Source organism: Protopterus annectens, chromosome 1.part0, assembly GCF_019279795.1.
Source record: "Protopterus annectens isolate FY-2018-M chromosome 1.part0, PAN1.0, whole genome shotgun sequence".
Lineage (NCBI taxonomy): Eukaryota > Metazoa > Chordata > Ceratodontiformes > Protopteridae > Protopterus > Protopterus annectens.
In genome coordinates this window covers 1,232,140,746-1,232,161,453 of record NC_056725.1, presented here as the reverse complement: position 1 = coordinate 1,232,161,453, position 20,708 = coordinate 1,232,140,746, and the positions used below count along the sequence as shown (strand labels likewise).

The 20,708-nt window shown below is 38.3% G+C and overlaps 1 protein-coding gene across 1 annotated transcript in view; it reads left to right on the top strand.

The window, feature by feature from the left end:
* The first annotated feature begins 20,480 nt into the window (after window positions 1-20,480).
* Window positions 20,481-20,708, top strand: part of FBXL4 (F-box and leucine rich repeat protein 4) — an 804,154-nt gene continuing 803,926 nt past the window's right edge. Inside the window, exon 1 of the mRNA XM_044065796.1 lies at window positions 20,481-20,708. This exon is cut by the window's right edge and continues 353 nt beyond it. Within this exon, the coding sequence (XP_043921731.1) occupies window positions 20,559-20,708 (150 nt within the window). The 5' untranslated portion in view covers window positions 20,481-20,558.

Genomic DNA, 20,708 nt, shown 5'->3' with positions numbered 1-20,708 from the left:
TGTGTGTGTGTGTGTGTGTGTGTGTGTGTGTGTGTGTGTGTGTGTGTGTGTGTGTGTATATGTATATATATATATGTATATGTATATATATATATATATATATATATATATATATATATATATATACATATACATACAGACTATCCCGGTCAACAAATGTAAAATAAAAAAATAAATAAATATATATATATATATATATATATATATATATATATATATATGTATACATATATATATATATACACACACGCACACACACACATATATGGGTCCCCTTCACCTGGTCGACATTTCACAATGCTGAAGACCATATGGCTGAGACCATATGATCGACTTTTGAAATATCAACCATGCAGAATGGGCATCTCCATACAGTGCGGAATAGAAAGATTTCCATCTTCCACACTGTGGTGTGATCTCGGAGTTGGTATATTTAAGTTCTGGGGTTGTGGGGGGGGGGGGGGGGTTCAGGGGGGCTTGCCCCCCTTCTAGCAATTTGAAGGTTAGTGATTGTTGTTTTTTCCTCTTGTTTTACATGATCGACATTTCAAAAATCGATCATATGGTCTCGGCCATATGGTTTTCGGCTTTTTGAAATGTTGATCATGTGTAGTAGACCTATATATATATATATATATATATATATATATATATATATATATATATATATATATATATTTGTTGTACCATTGTAAATTGCATTAGTATGTATAATATGTAGAGTATAACTCACTGAAAATGGGCTTTGCCCGGTCAGACTATCCCAGTCAACAAAGTCAAATAAATAAATTCTTTGTCGAAAAGTATCTGGTTATAAAACAGAATAGATGATGTTTATGACCGTCAATGAATGAAATTATATTTAATGGGCTAATTGTACTGGCAAATATAGAGATCGTAAAATTGCATTGGCAGGGGAATACAGTATGTATGTCTTTCGTCTTATCCAAGTTAGGGGTCACCACAGCAGAACTCCGGTCCGCTAATGATTGGCAGTTGATTTTTATGGTGCTGAGTTGCTAGACCAATGCCCAACCTTCAAAGAAGGCACACCCATTCACACATGCACCTACCTGCATGTCTTTAGATGTCGTTTGTCCACGGCGAGGACATGTTGACTCCACACAGAAGGCGCTCCAGCCGAGAATCGAACGTGAGAACCTCTTGCTGTGAGGTGACAACGCTAACTGCTGCACCACCGTGGCCCTTAGCAGGGGGATACAGTGGTGTCATCAAAAGCATAAAAACAGGTTAAACAATGCAAAGGGACTACACTGCATCACACATTGTGAAGTACTTGCAGCAAATAAAACAAATGGAGTTGGTGTTATATGAAGTGCTGAGCATCACTACCAAAAATGGTGAACTTTGTCAATGCTAGACCACTGAATACATTATTTGCAACTTTATGTTTTGAGGCAGGAAAGGAACATAAAACAGTTCATTCAGAAGCATGTTTTTAAGATGCTTTATAACAATGCCTCTACTTCCCTGTATATAAATAAAGCTTTATCACGCCCTATTAAAATTACCAATGGCACTAGGCAGGGCTGCCCACTCTCACCTTATCTTTTCAATTTATATCTGGAACCTTTCCTTCTCTGGGTTAAACAAAAGACTTATCATCATATCCCAAAAGTCTTCAACATTGATATAAGTTATTCTGCATTTGCAGATGACCTAAATATCTATTTTGAGCTTCCCAACACCGATCTTCATAAAATTCGAAATTCTATTAATCTTTTTACTGAGGCTGCTAATTATGAATTAAACCCTGCAAAATCATCTATTTTTCCATTAAACCCTGCAAACTATTTAGAATATTACTTCCCCCGTCTGACATTCCTCTCAAATATACACTTAAATACCTAGGAATAAATTTCATACACCCTCACCAAGAACTAATAAAAGCAAACCTATATAGAGTCTGGGATCAAATAAATAACGATCTAACTAGATGGAAAAAACAATCTTTCTTTGCTATCAAAATCTGCTATCATAAAAATGAATATTTTGCCTAGAATCCTTTTTCATCTTAACTTCATCTTCTTAAACGTTCCAAAATTTTTTTTCGGAAAAATGGAAACCACCATCTCAAAGTTTTTATGGTTCCCTAAATCAACCAGAATATCATACAGGAATCTAATTACCCAAAAGAACAAAGGCGGTTTAAGTCTCCCGGACTTTAATTTATATTACCACATCATTAATGCTAGCCGTCTAATTCAAATAGCCTGCTATGATCCCTCTGCTGAATCTTGGTACCCAACCTGGATCAAAATCTGGTGCAACTATATATATTTGTTAAAACTCAATCCATATGCTGTCCCTTTTCTTGCACCTGATGGTGATTACAAGTTCAAGATCTTGACTACACTGAAGAACAAAGTTTGCATCTTTCAAACTCTGATGACCTCCTTAAATTTACACAATACTGTTCCCATTTTCCAACCTATTCACCTAAACCCTAACTTAAAAATCAATAATAAAATGATCGATCTAACAAATGTCCCTATTGTTAAGAAAGCCATAGTTTGGCACTTTTATAACTCTAAAAATGTTGCCGAGGTCAAAGCTTCATTTGGTGCTCCTAACAAATACGATCCTATCTTAAGACAAATTAGCTCACTTATAAAACAAAAATTCTCTAACTATAGAGTGAAGGAGCAAGACATTACAGTATCACAATCTATCATTAAATCACTTTCCCTACGGAACAAAATGATTTCGAATACCTATAAACTTGTGTGTGTCAAGCATTAAGTATGATCATTCACTTCTATTTTCCAAATATTGGGACGGTATACAAGGAGAAATTTCTATGGAGTCTAAGTGCGAAACAATCAATAATACCATGAATCTAACCCCCTTCAAAAACCTAATTTACACTCAGCTTATGATAAACAACAATTCCTACTATACCCCAGCAGTCTTACTGAAATTTGGATACAATAAAAACCTAACCTGTCCGTTCTGCTCCCTCCCACATGTAGATATACTTCACATCTTTTGGATCTGTAAGAATATTCACAAACTTTGGTGTTCTCTCAGAACTCAGTTGGAAAAAATGGGATACGAAAAAACCACATTCTCTTGGCAAACCATGATTTTAAATATAATTCCTAAATCTCTTAAGGGTATCCATCACCACATCTGTGTTACAGCCTGCGCCCTTCTCAAATATTTTATAGCCAAGAATTGGGTCAATCCCTCAACAATAACTTGGGAAAACTTTACATCAATGACAATCAAATATATATCTGCACATAAGTTATGCAATAATAACAAAAAGAAAAAAGAATATTTTCAGAATTACTGGTGTAGACTTTTTGACCTAATCCAAACTAAATAATCTTCCAAAATGTGGGTCACTAACACTCCATTCCAGGAAATCATCCATCAGTATCATATCTGGCCCTATAACCATTATGAAATACGACAAAAAACCACGCACTAAACTTGTACAATAAAGGCGAAGAAGAATCAATAAAAGCCGGCAAATCTCCAAAAGACGAATTTATTTCCGTAAGCGCTTTCGGCAAGGTTCTTACCCTCAAGGGGGTAAGAACCTTGCCGAAAGGGCTTACTGAAATAAATTCGCCTTTTGGAGATTTGCCTATAACCATTACACATTGTTACCATCACACAGTAACTTTTGATTTTACAAATTATTTTGTTATATTATTTTGTTCTCCTCTGGCATCCATGGTGTAAATATGTTGTAAATATGGTATAAATAGAAGTACATGGTGTAAATAGTTGTTTTTTTTTTTTTTATGGTTATACCCTCCTTATCGCTTTTCTTTCTTCTTAAGACAGTCATATATTCTTCCTTCCAAGCCACTTTCCATTTGTATCTCTAGACTTTGACTGTAATAGGTTATTGGGGGTCTTTACTGCTTATATTGATCTCTAAGATGTAAGTTTCCCTGTAAGATAACTGCTGTTTTATAAATGCATAGTTTTTGTACTAACTGTTACATATATACCTATACTTTACTGCTTTCTGTAATGACTTACAGTTTTTCCTTTGTATGTTTGAAAAGTTTGAAAAATTCAATAAAAATATATTTGAAAAAAAAAGTTCATTCAGAAGCATGTTGGCTCAGCTGTGGAAAAGTTTTGGAGAGTGTTTTAAATAAAGAAAAACATTGCTTGATTTTCTTACAACAGAAAAGTGAGAGTTTGCTGTTAATCTTTAAGGTCAGCTGTGGGTTGGAAGATTGGTTTATCCTGCAATGTATTAAATACATCAGTTGTTTCACTACAACAAAGTAATCAGTATACATTAGCACTGCACTTCAAAAACAGGCATGCGTTTGGAAGGGCAGAGAGATGTAAGACCTATTTAACATGTTGTCAGACTTTCTGGAAGTATTGCCATGGAGTTTGAAAGCATTGGGCCAAGCATTGCTGCACATTCCATCAATGTTACAGAAGAAATTATCCAGTTATTTTCCCAAATTGGAATGCCAGCAATGACTAGATTCATGGCCCAATCACTGTGGTTTTTCCCAGAACCTCAGGAAAAAAGTTGAGCTGACTGAATCTGCATGTAACAGCCAAGCTGTTGCCTTTAGGCACCAACTATCTGTGTGTGTCCAGCTTCACTGAAAGTTCCACCATAAAAGACAATGTAACACAACACCCACCTTTTGAAAATGACCTTCATCTTTGGTTCACAAAAATCACTCCTTCAAAGTGACAACTCTCCAGAGCAACACAGGTTTGTTGATCTCAATTAAATAAATATATACAAATTATTTGCAACACTTTGTGGTAGACTTAACACTAAGTAACGCAATGTTTTCTGTTCAATAAAAATATATAATTTGCATATTATGTTTTGCAGTTATCTTACTACTAATTACTAAACAGATGTTGAACATTTGGGTGGGTTACAAGATTATTCAAAATAATAAGGTGCACTGTGTCACAGAAAACACAAGAAATATTTGTAAACCACTGTTCTGCTTAATAAATTCAAGCAAAATAATATGTACCAAGTCTCCTGCATTTTGAGTCATACTGTATTACTGAAATCCTACCCCCCCCCCCCAGTTTAAACCAGACTTATTATTTCTGATCATATCAAATCATGTAAACAATTAGATTTAATAATGCATTTAAATGAACAAATAAACAACTGTTCCATCAGTCACTAATACAAACATACCAAGGAATATTTATCTTGGTTCACTTCATTAATACACTGACTTAATATACTAACAATCGGTGTAAAAACTGAAACACACCACCACAGGCTACTAAAAGTTATACTCTTCAGAATAATCTCTTTCTTGCTTCTATTATACTAACAATAGACACTAAAGGAACTTTTGTAGAAGATTTTGTTAAAGTGTTGACTGTGAAGTTTAAAAACAGTAATCTGGCACTGGATGTGATCAACTGAAAATGGGGCATGGAAAACTGATGTTACGAACAGCACGATAAGGACTAGTTATTCATTGCTTTTGCAAGATAGGGAGAATTAATTGCATTGCATCATATTTTCTCTCAGTTGTGTACTAAGCTAATATATTTTGAATTCAGCAGATTCATTTCAATGTGTATACTCTTTAAGTTGTTTCATGGATGGCTAGGCAAAGCAGATAAATACAGCTTTTGTTTGTTCACAGCTAAATGTGTATGTAAACTAAGATAACCATGAAAAAAGTAAGGACAGCTACAACAGCCTCCACTGGAGCAGATTAAGCAATCATAATCCTTGTATAAAGATACTTAATAAACTTCTGTATGCAAAAAAAATCTTCAAAAAGCCCAAAACAGCAGACCTATATTTACAGCCATCAAAACAGAGAGTATAAGGGTGAAATAGGGTATAATCAGTCCTACTCAGAGCTATACATAATCCACGGCATCTGTAATAAAAATAGAATGTTGATACTAGACAATAAGTAGTTAATTTTAGGAAATATTCTCTGTTTAATTAAATGTATGGGAATCATTAACAATTTTTTTCAAAGGACACTGTAGGTTCAACAATGGAAAAGGCAAGGAAATAGTGCACGAAACATGCACATAGCAGTTTTACTGTAACTATAAGAAAGAAGTCTATGTTTAAGTAAACTTATTAGCTTATTCACTAGGAACCTACTGATGCACTGGAGAATGCAGACTTTCTTTAACACCAACATTTTTTAGATAAAATATTGCTGTTGTAACATTTACTACTCTTATTTTTATTTTGTTCATTTCTTGATCAAGTTGTTCTTTAGGTGACTGATTCATACAGTACTTCTTAGGCATGATTAACTTAACATTTTCAGATATAATACTGCAGACAGAATATACAATAAATTCAGTCCAGTGATGATCAGAGCAATATATATTAAACAAGGTTTACACTGCCTACCTTGACTTGGCCAAGGCTTTGACACAATACTCCACTCAGGCATTGTTGACAAATTCAAGAGGTTCGGTATAAACCCCTATGCACCCGGTGGATAGCCAGCTGACTCATAGACAGAACCCAGGAAGTTATAATTGAGAAGTCCGCCTCTACAAAGAGGCCAGTTATAAGCAGAGTCTCTCAGGTATCGGTCTTGGGACTACTTCTTTTTGGTATTTACTACTCTGAAGTTAAGGCCAATGTCAAGGGTCTCTGGCTGACTAAATTTGCAGACAATTGCAAATTAGGGGCAGTCATAGAATCTCCCACTGACAGAAATGTTCTCCAGGAAGGATTGACACAGACAAATAACTTGTGTCAGAGCCATGGACTAAAACCAAACTCCAAGAAATGCACAATAGTATTGTTCACAAATCATCCACTCCTGGTAACTATAATATTGACAACATACTCCTAAAAGTTGGTCTAGTAGTCAGGGACTTGGTGACACACTCAGACAGTAATTTAGCCTTTGACTATTATGTGTCTACAGTAGTGAGGAAATCTTTCTATGTCGTGTAACTAATAAACAAAGGCGTGGCATCTTGTTCCACTGAGGTCATTGTTCCACTATATTCAGTATTCATCAGACCTGTCATTGAAAACAGTACCCTCACTGGTACTTTTCCCCTTAGATCTGATAGTTCTCTCCTCTCCTGCACTTTTACTACCTTATTAGTCTAGCACTTTGCCAAATTTCCTGTAGCGATTATTGTAGCATACAAAAGTTCTACCAGCACTAAACGTTCCACAAGGAAACAGCTCCAGTACTTATTATTAATGCCCACCCCTCCAGGCATGTCTAAAGGTCAGTTCCCTGTACTTTCTCCTATTAACCTGGTGAGCTTGGGCATCCTGAGGCAATGTAGCAACTGCCTCATGTACACTGACAACCCTCTCCTCTTACCTCCCAACACTCAGACTTGCAAGAGATGCACTTATAAGTCCAACCTGGAAACCACGCACTCTCCAGCTAAGACTGGAATAGCTGGTCAAGAGGAAAAGGTCAACACTTGCACCACACCACATGGAACACATAGCCCTCCAGAACACCACACACCAGGACTGCCTTCACATAAAAACACAAACAACACACCCACCTTCGCGGAGTCTCTCAATAAAAATCTACCCAAACAGCAGAGACCTCCAAGGCAGAAATGCACTTGACCACCACAACACAACACTAATCACGAGACACATAACTCTCCTAAACAGTGTGCCACTCAACCAAAGCCCCTAAGGCAAAACAGCATGCCCAACACACTAGCCATAGGTGACACGATAGCAAGGCACATGGATGTCCCACTCACTAGATTGAATAAGGAGAAAGCAACAGTCAGCTGCCTGTCAGGTGTCAGGATCCACCACATAACGCACGCACTCAGGTCCAACAACAGGTGCAAATATGACTCTGTCATTGTACATGTGGGTGTGAATGACCTGAGATGTACCTCCCTGGACTACATGAAAAGAGACATGGAAGAGCTCCTGGATTATGCAGTCCAGACGGGTATAATCCTAGCCCTGAGCAGCCTCTATCATCACCCAGAATAATACCACAGTACAAGCAGAAAATGATTGATTTCAACAATTGGCTAAGTTTCTGGTGTCACTCTAAGGGGATCCAGTATGTCTGCCTGGGACGACATGACTGACAGAACTCAATGCTTTGCCAGAGATGGACTGCATCTGTCACCCCTGGGCTTTCGGTTACTGGCCAAGGCTCTTGCCAGCCCTATAGTGCCTTTTTTAGGTGGTGTTCCAAAGACCAAATCACCACCAACAGCTATAAACAAATGCAATCTGAGGGTCATGCTGCTCAATGCTAGAAGTTTTAATCTCAAAATGCACTCGCTCTAAGCACTCCTTAAAATGGAGAACATCGACATCTGTGCTGTAACAGAGAACTGGTTCAAGGCAGCAGAAAGCACCCCTGCACTACCAGGCTATGACTCATTTTACACCTTTTGGCCCCAGAACTTGGACCGAAGCTCCAAAGGTGGTGGTGTTTCAATATTCATAAAGGATGCACACACCTCCAGACTGGTAGCTCAACATAACACATCAGAGATACTTCAAGTGCAGCTGGTCTGTCAGTCATGTCATCCTTGGTCAGAAAGTCCTTCTATGTGACATATCTCATTACTAAAGGTTTTGCAACAAGAAAGAAAGCGGTCATTGTCTCCCTCTACTCTTCCCTCATTAGGCCAGTCATTGAGTACAATGGCCCATTTGGCATGTACCTCACTAGACACCTGCAACAACTGAAGAGGCCACAAAAGTACCTTGCAAAGAGGATCCTAGGCCTTAAACACGTCCTATATGGACAGCTCAAAAAACTCCAACTATTCTCTGTCTCATATTGCCTACTTAGAGGCAATCTCTGCTTGACTTACAAAGCCATGTCTGACCCAGCTCTGTTAGAAATGCTACATCTAAAGAAATCCCAATCCCTCTGCACTATACGCTCCAGAGACCTCAGCCTCATTATCACAATCAACAGAACAAGCTGGAAGGACAGGTTCATAACCCAGAGACTGCCCATGCTATGGAATAGACTTCCCATACATGTCAAGTGGAGCACCTCTCACTGGCCCTCTTCAAGAGAAATCTTGATGAGTGGATGGGAAATAGAACATTCACCCCAGGGATCACTCCAGTGGCTCTACTTGACAGAGACACTGGGAGCTAAGGTCGGGTGACACGATGCCAGGGTAATCCTATGGGCTAGGCTTGCAAAGGCTCCAAGGCCATTAGCCTAGTACACACCTACGAACCTATGTGCCTAACCAGGCACATCCAACAATTGGAACGTTCACACAGATTCCTCATTAAAAGAATACATGTCCTATATAACATGTCCTATGCAGATGCCTTAAAGCCATATCCTTGTATTCTGTCTTCTACAGGCTGTTGAGGGGAGATTTATGCCTGGCATACAAGGCATTGCCAGACCTAACCCTGATGGACCTCCTGTATATAGACAAAACAAACATCACCAAAATTGCCCATTCTAATGACTTAATCCTTGCCTGTGATTATAACTAGGATCTGCTGGAGAGACAAGTCTATATTCCAAAGACTACCTCTTCTCTGGAATAGGCTCCCCATCCATGTGAAGCAGAGTTCCTCCCATACCCAATTCAAGTGTAACTTGGACAATTGGATGGGGAACAGGAAATTCATCCCTGGTTTGTCACCTATGTCTCTAAAGGACACAGGTAGACTGCAAATTGAACTCCCAGGTCTCTGCTTGTAACAGTTTCATCTCCCAAGCCCCTGCTTGCACTTATCAAGGCTACTAGAACTTGTCAGAGATTTGGGATGCAAGGCTAGTCTTAAAAAGGGCCCTTGTGTTGTTAGCCTATTACACACATATGAACATATGAAACACATCATTACAGCAAGAACAGCATAATATATTCTTTGCGACTACATATTGGCACGTATTAGCTGAATTGTGCATCTCTTCTGCACAATATAGAATTATTCAAACCAATGACAAGCTACCAGTGAGTAGCAGTGAAAAAGAAGAGCCTAGATGCAAAATTATGACATGTATTATCCATCAATCACAGGAAAATAGGTCCAGATTCTATCAGCAGCTAGATTATGTGAAGGAAAATAAAGACAGGGCAGAGAATTAACAGAGGAATGTAATGACTTGAGCACTATAGCAGAGATAAGTCTGGGTGTCAGGGAATACAGAAGTGAGAATGCTGAAGCCACAGGAAAGGAGACCACTTGTAGAGCTGAGCCGTAAGAGTGAGACAAAGCCAACTAGAGTATAATGCAGATATGTAGTAGTATTTATTGAATAGAGATATAAAACATTAGAGCTCTGTAGAAACTGTAGCTTATTTCTGTTTGGGGAAGACACAAAGCTTACTATATATACAACAGCAGCACACCCATAGGCAAGTAAATTCATACTAGAAAGAGGGAATTGGTACAAGATTCTTATATAAATATTCAGCAGTATGACACTCAGGAATTAATTGTGCTCAAATACCCTATAATTTATTGTTTAAAAGCCAGCAGTTTAAAAGGAAATATTCAATTATCAGTATTTTTAGGAAATCTGGAAGCTCTGGAAGTCAAATCAGAAGGAAGAAAGAAAAGAAAACAAAAAAAGAATCTCTCTCTCTTTCTCTCTCTCTCTCTCTCTCTATATATATATATATGGCTACCAAGAAGGTGTCCATATGACTGGTGAGCCAGTGAACACTGCAAGAGAAACACAGACAGATATGGGGACAAAACAGGAAAGCATTATGATCACAATGCAAGATGAAAATTGATCAGATAAACAAGGAAATTACACACAATAAATAGAACTTGACCAGATTATATAAAGTCAAATGAAAAAAATGATTGGAAGAAGAGTGGAAATTCTCTCTCAACATTTCTAACGAATTAGAGATGGTTCAAAAAACAGGGGGAGTCTTGAAAGTGAAAATGGCAGAGTTGGGGGCTCAGCTAGAGGAAATTAATGAGAAAATTATTTAACTGGAAGACAGGGCTTGAAATGACAATTTTCACATTACAAACAGTGAAAGCAGACAGTCCAGCTGCAAGGTCTTTATAAAAAAGGAAATTGCACAGTGAACAGGTTTAGATGAAGTAACCAGTGGGGTGGGCCAAAGGGAAGGAAAAAAGTTAAAAATAAAAATTGCAGATTATGCAAGGGTAAGATTCACTCAAATAACAGGAACAGTGGCTACAGATTTGAGGAATAAATGCGAAAAGTTTATATAGATTTTGAAAAGTTAGAATTGTTTAATATTATTTTTCAAGTGTATCATGGGGGTTAAGGGGAGTTTACTGTCAGGGACCATAAAGCAGTGAATAAAATAAATTGGAAGTAAAGACACATTAGTCAGAAAAGGCACTCTGGCAACAAAGAAAGGGGTACATTATAAAAGCAAAGTTAAATGGATAGACTATAAAAAATGGCCTGAAATACAAATGGCTTGACAAGACAAAATAAAAAAGATAAAATAATGACAGATTTTTTTCAAAAGTTTCATACATTACATTGCAAGAAAAGCATCTGATGAAAGTGGGACACAAACACCTGTTTAAAAGGAATGGAATGACTGGATTTAATTCACAAATGAAGGCTGAGAGAAGTAGGGAGTGCTGATCCTAACAAAGAAAGTTGAAAGTTTCACTGTGGAGAGAGGGAAATGGATAAACAAGGTAGATTTGTAATAGATAAATGAGGATCAAGTGGGTATAGAAAACACAGTGTATCAAAGTTCTTAGGTAAATATACAGTATAAAGGTACTTGGTTTAAAGGAAATAGCTGAGAAGAATCAGAGCAGCAAAAACTTACTACTTACTCTAAACAATATGGGAACTGGGCAATGTTAAACTGAATTTATATAAATATAGAGCACAGAAACAAAGTAACTGGAAGTGAGATACATCCAATAACTGTATCAGATCATACCCAGTTGTAGTACAGGATTAAAGTTTTGCTAGCTCTGATTCTTTTAGATCTGTGCGTATGGTAGCTGTGTACAGCAGTGTGGAGATCAAGTGAGATTGGGCAATGGTAGCTTTAGTATTTTTAGTGAAGCAGTGTTTGTTCCTATACAATGTTCCAAGTTTTTTCTATACTTTTTTTACTGTTTGGGAAATGTGAATAGTAAATTTTAAGTTGCAATCAATTTCGACTGCTAAATGTTGGGTGTGTGGTGATGGGGAGATGATGCTGTTATTTGGTGATACAATGTTGAAAGTGTTAGTGGGTGAGTTGATTTAGTGGGTTGGAAAATCATAAGTTTGTTTTTTTGCGGGGTTTAAAATTAGTTGAGAGCTTGTAAGCCAGGCCTTAATTCTAGAAAGGATTGTTGTGTTAAATTTTGAAGTTCTTGACTTTAGGAAGCAGCACATATCACAGTCGAATCGTCTGCATATTGGATGAGAGAAGCTTGTGGGATTGAGGCGTGGAGGTTATTTGAAAATATTGAAAATAGTAGTGGACCTAAGACTGAGCCTTGAGGGACACCCTGACTCACTGGTAGAAGTGGTGATAAAGTTTGTTGCCAAGAAACTGCTTGCTGGTATCCAGCAAGCAGCTTATGCAAAACTGAATGTTTAAATTGGCACCAACAGGGATGGAGTATAACAATAGAGGGGTAAAGCAAGGCAACAAAGCATTAATTAGATGGGGGAGGGTTAAAGAGGGAACCAAGACATTGGGAACAGATAGAGCAAGGAGAAAGTTTAAAAGATAGGGAAGCAGTTGAAAATTAGCTTAATTTGGGCAGACACAAATACATTTTATACATGGGTTTAAGAAGAATGGAAAAAAGGTGACAATACCCTAGGAAAAAAAGGAAAAAAAAAAACATGAATAGACTTACTAGTGGAATCAAGAACAGAAGTAGCTTTAAGTGAAAGGTTAATCAGTAGACCATATAAGATATTATTACAAAACTATAAAGGGCAACCAGAGGAATTAAAGGTAAACTGGAATAGATTGTTAGAAAGGAATTAACTTTATAGTAGTGGGAGGAAATATGTACATGTTTTATTTTATTTTCCTTCTATTCCGCAAATGTTCTAACTTAAAGTTTACCAAGGGTAAAGAAGAGGCTCAACACTTCAGTTACTTTCAATGCTTTACTTAGTCAGATATCAAAATTCATACTATTATACAATACTATACAATAAAAGAAAAATAAAGAACATCACCAGTTAAACTATGAAACTTCATTCGAGTCTTTCAATGACTGGGAAATCCCAGAACAGTCAGACTGAAGATAAGTTCATCTGGAAGCATAAGTCCTACATGGTGTGTCCATCTGTAGGTGAGATTTCAGTCTGTTGTCTAGAAAACCCCTTATTTTATACAGGCAGGACAGTAGTGTAAACAACTGTACATGACTTTAGTCATCCCTTAAGCTGATGTGGCATAGTGACTGGGTGTTGGCCTGGCAACCAGACACCATGCACATTCCAAACTTAATGCACATTCCAAACTTAATACAACATTCTGTTCCCATAACACATCCGTTACTGCATAGACATGTGAAATTGCACACATTAGCACCCTAACATCTGCTACTGGATAAACAGACACCATGCACAGCACATTCCAAACTTAATACAAGATTCTGTTCCCATAACATTCCTGACATCTGTTACTGCATAGACATGTAAGATTGTACACATAGCTGTTCTAACTAATTCATAACTGGGCTGTTTTCATGACTGGATTCAATGAAGCATATCTCTCACCAGACATGTCACATTTGTATCACACTATGGATGCATATTTTTGTTTGGAAATGTCTACAAAGATATTTTTACATACCAGGCATTAGAGTCAAAATATTTTCTACTGCTAATAATGCATGTTGGAGATGTAACACAAGAGAGAAAGCAAATAGATAACATATTTTTGGTGGGATGCGGTAAGTTAGATGACTGGAAGAGGGTCTTGCAGAGCTTAGTAAATAATATATAGAAGATACAATCACAATATCAAAAGAACTGTTTTATGGAGTTGGGAATCATATTTGAAGTTAACTAGACATAGTCAGGCTCTTTTAACCTTTGCTAATATTGATAGTTAAAAAAACAATAACAAGGAAAGTGAAAAACAGAGAAATGTCTACATTAAAAGAAATATGTGATTTAATGAATCAAATCAAAAAGGCAGAGCAAAGTGCATCCTAGGGGAGAGAAAATAATTTACATATGAAAAAATGGAGTTTGTGGAATAAATATATTGAAGCAACATTGTACAACAACCACTTAAGAAATGTAGATGGAAGAAAATGTGTTTCTTTATGTATCGTAATGGGTTTTTGGGGTACAGGAGCCAGGAGAGAAATGACACAACTTTTACGAGATACAAATAGTACTATGCCTTTGGTCTGCATTGTCAGTATTTTATTTTGAATCTGGTAGTAATACATGGAGTTAGACAGTTTTTTTTCTTCAACAGAAAATATGGAAATTACAGTAAACAATGAATATATATATATTTTTTTTTATTACATTTGTTTACTGGGTAATGTCCGTCTGGGCAGAAGCCCATTTTCAGTGGAGACCCGGGGAGAAAAGCTCCAGAATATACAGTAGAGAATTCTAAACACATACTAAACAGATTAACAATATTAACTGGTTAGATATGCAGCAGTATATCCTTAAAAAGAGAATACAATTAATAATGGTAGACATGAAATACAGATTCATAACAGTGTGAATGACTAACATTTGGAAAATAGGAGAGAATTAGACAGTGCCAGGAATGGAACCATGAAAGATAAGAAAGTTTATCTAAACATAAGACCACTCTAGTTACTAAAAGGAGAAAAGTAAGCAAATTGTTAGCTAAGAGGAGATAAACAGTAATAAAGGGGTACAAAAGGAATTAAGGGGAAGAGCAAGATGGGGAAACAGAAATAATATAGGATAAACTAGGGGTATAGTTGTATAAGAGAGAGAGATATAATAGGGAAGTGGGAAGGCTTAACCAGGAGTACGGCAGGAGCAGAGCCAATAATTTGCAAGATGTTCTTTTAGGAGGTGTTTGAACTCATGATAGTTAGGGTTTTGAGTTATGGGCTGGGGAAGAGTCTTCCAGAGCTTGGCAATTATATAAGAGTAGAGGGAGGTGCCTAGTGTGTTGTGGGGTTGGGTAACCTTTACCAGTAGTTTGTTTGAAGACCTTAGTAGTCTGTACTTCATATTTGGCTGGATTAGATTAGTTACGACAATACAGTTATGACTACTGAATCCTACACAATTGCACTTTATAAGCACTTACACGAGTGCATGGATTGTGCTATCCCAAACAGAACCAAGATGCTATCCTCCAAAAAGAGCAAGCCAATCTGGTGGTCCCATGCCATAAACAAACTGTACAACAGAAGGAAGAAACTGTTGCAAAAGAGAGTAAAATCCCATGAGTGGAGGAGCTCCCTGGTCAGCCTCAGTAAGAAGCTGTGATCTCTGATAAAATCCTCCAAAGCTAGTTATGAAAACAAAATCGCCACTGATTCTAAAGACAACCACAAAGTATTCTATAGCTATATTAAGAATCTCAATGGCAACACTCAGATCTGCTCTGAGTTGTATCACAATGGCACTAAATATACAGACCCAAATGTTATTGCCAACATCCTGGCAGATAGGTTCAGTGCTAACTTTACCCCCCTCTCACACCCTAAAGAGCCCATCTCTATACTGGAAGAATGCAAAGTTCCTGTAATCACAGCTGCACAGGTAAAAACCACACTCTCCAAAGCCAAGAACACAGCATCCATGGGACCAGACAACATCCCAGGCTGCATTCTACATGAACTACTGAACGAACTGGCACCCCACCTAAGTACCATGTTCAATCATAGCCTCACCTCAGGCTTTGTGCCCGCTGAATGGCGCACAGTGGCAGTTATCCCACTCCATAAGGGGGGAGCCACCATGGACCCCGGGAACTACCGCCCCATTAGCCTGACGAGCCTGGTCTGCAAGGCCATGGAACGTATCATCATGGAACTTATAAATAAAGACATTGGTAATCTCCAAACTCTGGACCCCACCCAGTTCAGGTTTGTAAAAGGCAGATCATGTCTGCTAAACCTGATAGACTTCTTTGAAGCAGTCACCAAAGCCGTAGACGAGGGTAAGGTGGTTCACACAGCAGATCTTGTCAAGGCTTTCGACACCATCCCCACTCTGGAATTATAGATAAACTCACTAAACTAGGTATAAATCCCCATGTCACAAGATGGGTTGCCAACTGGCTCACTGACAGAACCCACACTGTGAAAGTAGCAGACTCCAAATCCATCTTCAGACCAGTGACAAGTGGAGTACCACAGGGTTCAGTCCTGGGTCCTCTCCTGTTTGGCATCTACTTTCTGAAGTACAGGCTAACCCAGAAGGTCTTTGGCTAACGAAGTTCGCAGATGACTGCAAACTAGGCGCCATAATCGAAACTCCTAATGATGTGGACATCCTGGTGTTAAAGCCATGGCCTCAAGCTCAATACGAAAAAGTGCATTGTCATCCCCTTTGGTAAAAACTATGTACCCATGAACTACAACATAGGCGGTAGTATACTTAACACTGAAAGTGTGACAAGAGACCTTGGGACAGAGGTGGACAGTAGTCTCTCCTTTGATAATCACATCGCCGCAGTAATCAGGAAATCCTTCTACGTGGCACACCTCATCACAAAAGGTTTCCCATCCAGAAAAAAAGAGGTCATTGTTCCCCTCTACTCATCACTCATTAGACCCATTATAGAGTACAATGCCCCTTTTGGTATGTACCTCACAAGACATCTACAACAACTGGCAAGGCCACAGAAATACCTCACAAAGAGGATTACCGGCCTCAAACAGCTACCCTACGCAGACAGTCTCAAAAAACTCCAGCTTTACTCCGTCACATATTGCCTACTCAGAGGTGATCTCTGCCTAACATACAAAGCTATGTCAAACCCAGAGCTGTTGGACATGCTCCACTTAAAGAAGTCCCAATCCCTCCGAGGTACAAGCTCTAGGGACCTAAACCTTGTCACCACAATAAACAGAACATGCCGGAGGGATAGATTCCTGTCCCAGAGACTTCCCATACTCTGGAATAAACTACCTATCTATATCAAACAAAGCTCCTCATTAGTACTCTTCAAGAAAAATCTTGATGATTGGATGGGAAATAGGAAATTCACCCCGTGGATCACTTCTGTGGCTCTGCTCGACAGTGGCACAGGAAAATATTTTTTTTGGGTGGCAAAAGCCAGGGCACCTTTTTGGCTGGGCTTGTATCGTCCCTAGGGCTGATAGCCTATTACCTACCTATGAACCTATAAGTACAGGACAATAATTGGGTTGGTGAAGTATTTTGTGAGTTATAGTCAGTTGATTGAGTGTTAACAGGTTAGGAAGTTCAAGCCAATGGAGTTGGGAGTGAACTGAGCAGTGGTGGGTTCTGTATGGGTGGCCTGCAGCAAATTTGGCAATTCTGTTGTAGCAGGATTCTAGACTATTCAGGTCAGATTTACGTAGGTTGGTATATATTTGGGATCCGTAGAGAAGGGTGGAAAGAAATTGTAAGCGGGCGGTGGCTAGCCTGGAACTATCTGTGAGAAAAGGTTTGGCTCTATTAAGGGTGCCTAGTTTGGTGTAAACCTTTATGATGGTGAGGGCAATGTGGCTATCAAATCTTAGGAAATCATCAATAGTGACACCCAGAAGTTTGGTTAGGCTTGTAGGTCCTATATTGATACCATTTGAAGAAAGTATTGTTATGAGGGACTGGGAAGTTTTTAGTTTGTTATTTCTGAAAACTATTATCTTGTTTTTTTTAGGGTATTTTTCTATGTCCTGAAAAGCAGTTTGCATTTTTTTTTGAAGTTCATGAGAAGTGGAGGCTGAGTAAATAAGTGTGGAATCATTTGTGTGCTGGACTATGGAGGCTAGATGGGTTGCAAAGCTGGTTATTTGTAAACATTATAAAGAGTAGGGGGCCAAGTATGGAACCTTAATATTCTTCTTCTTTCGGCTTTTAGGGGTCGCCACAGCGGATCACCTGTCCGCTCATGATTGGCAGTGGTGTTTTACAGTGTCGAGTTGCCAGCCTGGTGCCCAACCTTCCACAGAAGGCACACACACACATCCACTCACACCTAGGGCCAATTTAGAGTGTCCAATCCACCTGCTGCACGTCTTTGGGATGTGGGAGGAAACTGGAGCACCCGGAGGAAACCCACGCGACCACAGGGAGGACATGCAGACTCCGCACAGAATATTACTTAATAATAAAACTTAATAAACTTAATATTACATTACATATTAATATGTAATGAATCCTGACGGACTAACAAGATCAGCACATGGACATTAATGAAGAAAGGATGTATAAAAAAGTTGATGGTTATGTGCATTCAAATGGGTACTTGTACAAGGAACTGCAAAAGGGGTGAGTCTGAATACTTAGAAGCATCCTGTAAATAAGACTGGTACACTTGTAAACAGATCATCTTTTTTTTTCATTTTTCAATTCCTTGATGATTTCTACTGGAAGAATACAGATTTTTATTAACAAGGAAAGAGTCTTAAACATGCATTCACTTGCTAGTCGTATGGGGCATGAACATCAGGTTAAAAAAAATGATGGGCTCCATTATAAGTCCTAGGTATGAGTTTATTTGCAGACTCAATGGCAATGGTGTAGAGCTGGTAGACATTTCAGTTGGAAGGGACTACAGTCAGTCTACGTGTGGTGCTGAATAACACTGCTTCTGTTTAACTAAAATTGATGACAAAGCATTTATCAGAGCTGTTTCATCAAAGAGTTTTGGAAATAAACCTCTGTGAAATTATGAACTGCTGTGTCTGATCTGTATTAAATACATTCTTTTTACACAAGTGTAAACCTTTCTTTGCTACAAATGAAGATGCAGATGTTAGCAATTGACATGCAGTAGCAAAATAAAAATGTAATCCTTGGAAAGAAACATTATTTAGTAGTCTTTTTAAAAGAAAGGCACAGTGATATGAATACAGTTTGTATTCTCAGAACAAATTGTGTGGTACTATGTTGGGGTCAAAATCTATCTCTAAAAGTAGGATTCAGTAATGTTTCGAATACATTGATGATAAAAATGAAACACTTACCCCAAGTTGAGTGATAAAAGGTACATTGCATACATGGATTAAAATGTTGCAGAAAAACACTAACTAAAATAAGCCTCTCAACATCTGAGCTTTTAAAAAATCACATTATCTTTAAAATCATAGTAGAGGGTCAAGAAAAGAAAGTGTCTTATTTTTTTCAAAACAGAAGCTTTTACAATTGTAGATCCCTTGTGGTTAGTTCGAGTAGCCTTCATATACATTACATAATGCAATAACGTATATATTATAGAGCGGCCACGGTTTTGCAGCGGTTAGCGTTGCCGCCTCACAACAAGAGGTTCTCCAGTTCGATCCTCAGCTGGGGTGCCTTCTGTGCGGAGTCTGCATGTCCTCCCTGTGGTCGTGTGGATTTCCTCCCATATCCCAAAGGCATGCTGTAGGTGGATTGGACACTCTAAATTGGCCCTAGGTGTGAGTGTATGCGTGTGCCTTCTGTGGAAGGTTGGGCACCAAGCTGGCAACTCAACACCGTAAAATTCCACTGCCAATCATGAGCAGACAGGTGATCCGCTGTGGTGACCCCCTAACTGGGAAAAGTTGAAAGAAGAAGAATGCATATATTATATACCAGACACAACTTCCTGAAGAAAATGAGAAAACCTCTGAGAACCAAGACCAAATCCGAGGGCAGAAATACTAGTTATGTCCAAAACACAGTTGAGAGGCAAAAAGCATTACATCCCCACACCCCATAGTCAGTTATTTATGTATTTCCTTCAGCAAATCACAAAGATCCTAATAAACACACGTCTTAAACAGTGAGACTGTTAACTAAGAAAGCTGACTGAAAAACAGGTTATAACTAATGATCGCTTTCTCAAGTAAAAGAACAGGGCAACTGTAATTATTCTGACTCCAATACATCATTTTTTCCAAAAAAATCCAATTTTAAGAGGAAGTAGATCAAATTTTTGAGCCAAAATTAAGGAATTTCACTACACTGTTGAGAGATCTCACACTGTTCAGTGACAAAACATAAAGGACAAACTACTATTGTAGCAGCCCTACCCCCTCTAAATGTATGCATAACAAAAATTAAGTGATACGACTCTGAAACTCTTGTTGATTTTTGATACTCCCTTCTGAAATTTTGAGGTCAAGGTTAATGAGAAGCATGCCTCCGAGGCTCAAAAGTGCTACCCTTTATAATAACCAAGATTACTCGAATATCGAGTCTATACAGAACTCAGGATGAATCAGCCAAGTTAGATAACCTCCCCGATATAAGCATTAGTTACTTGGTAGAATACCAAAATTAATAGAAACTAAAACCCTCCTACACCTTACAAACCGTAACACCACTAGCGGAACCTACACGGATTCTTTAGTCTCTCCCCACCCACAAAAAAAGACGAAGTTCCTGTTATTGCTAGTTCCTCACTTCCGGCCGTCTGTCATATAATCCTACACGTAAAGTGTACTTTAGTTAGCTTGTTTTTTTTTTCACCTGCTGAAGTTTATTAGTAGTGTGGCTCTCATGTTGACAGTCCTGACCACAGTTTATGCCTTCTTCCTACGGCATCAAGCCAGGAAAGGAACAAGGGGACAAGTAATGAATGATCATGAAACAGTAAAGTTAAATAATCCCTTTTTGTCGTTTGATATGATGAAAACGGTGGGGCAGCAG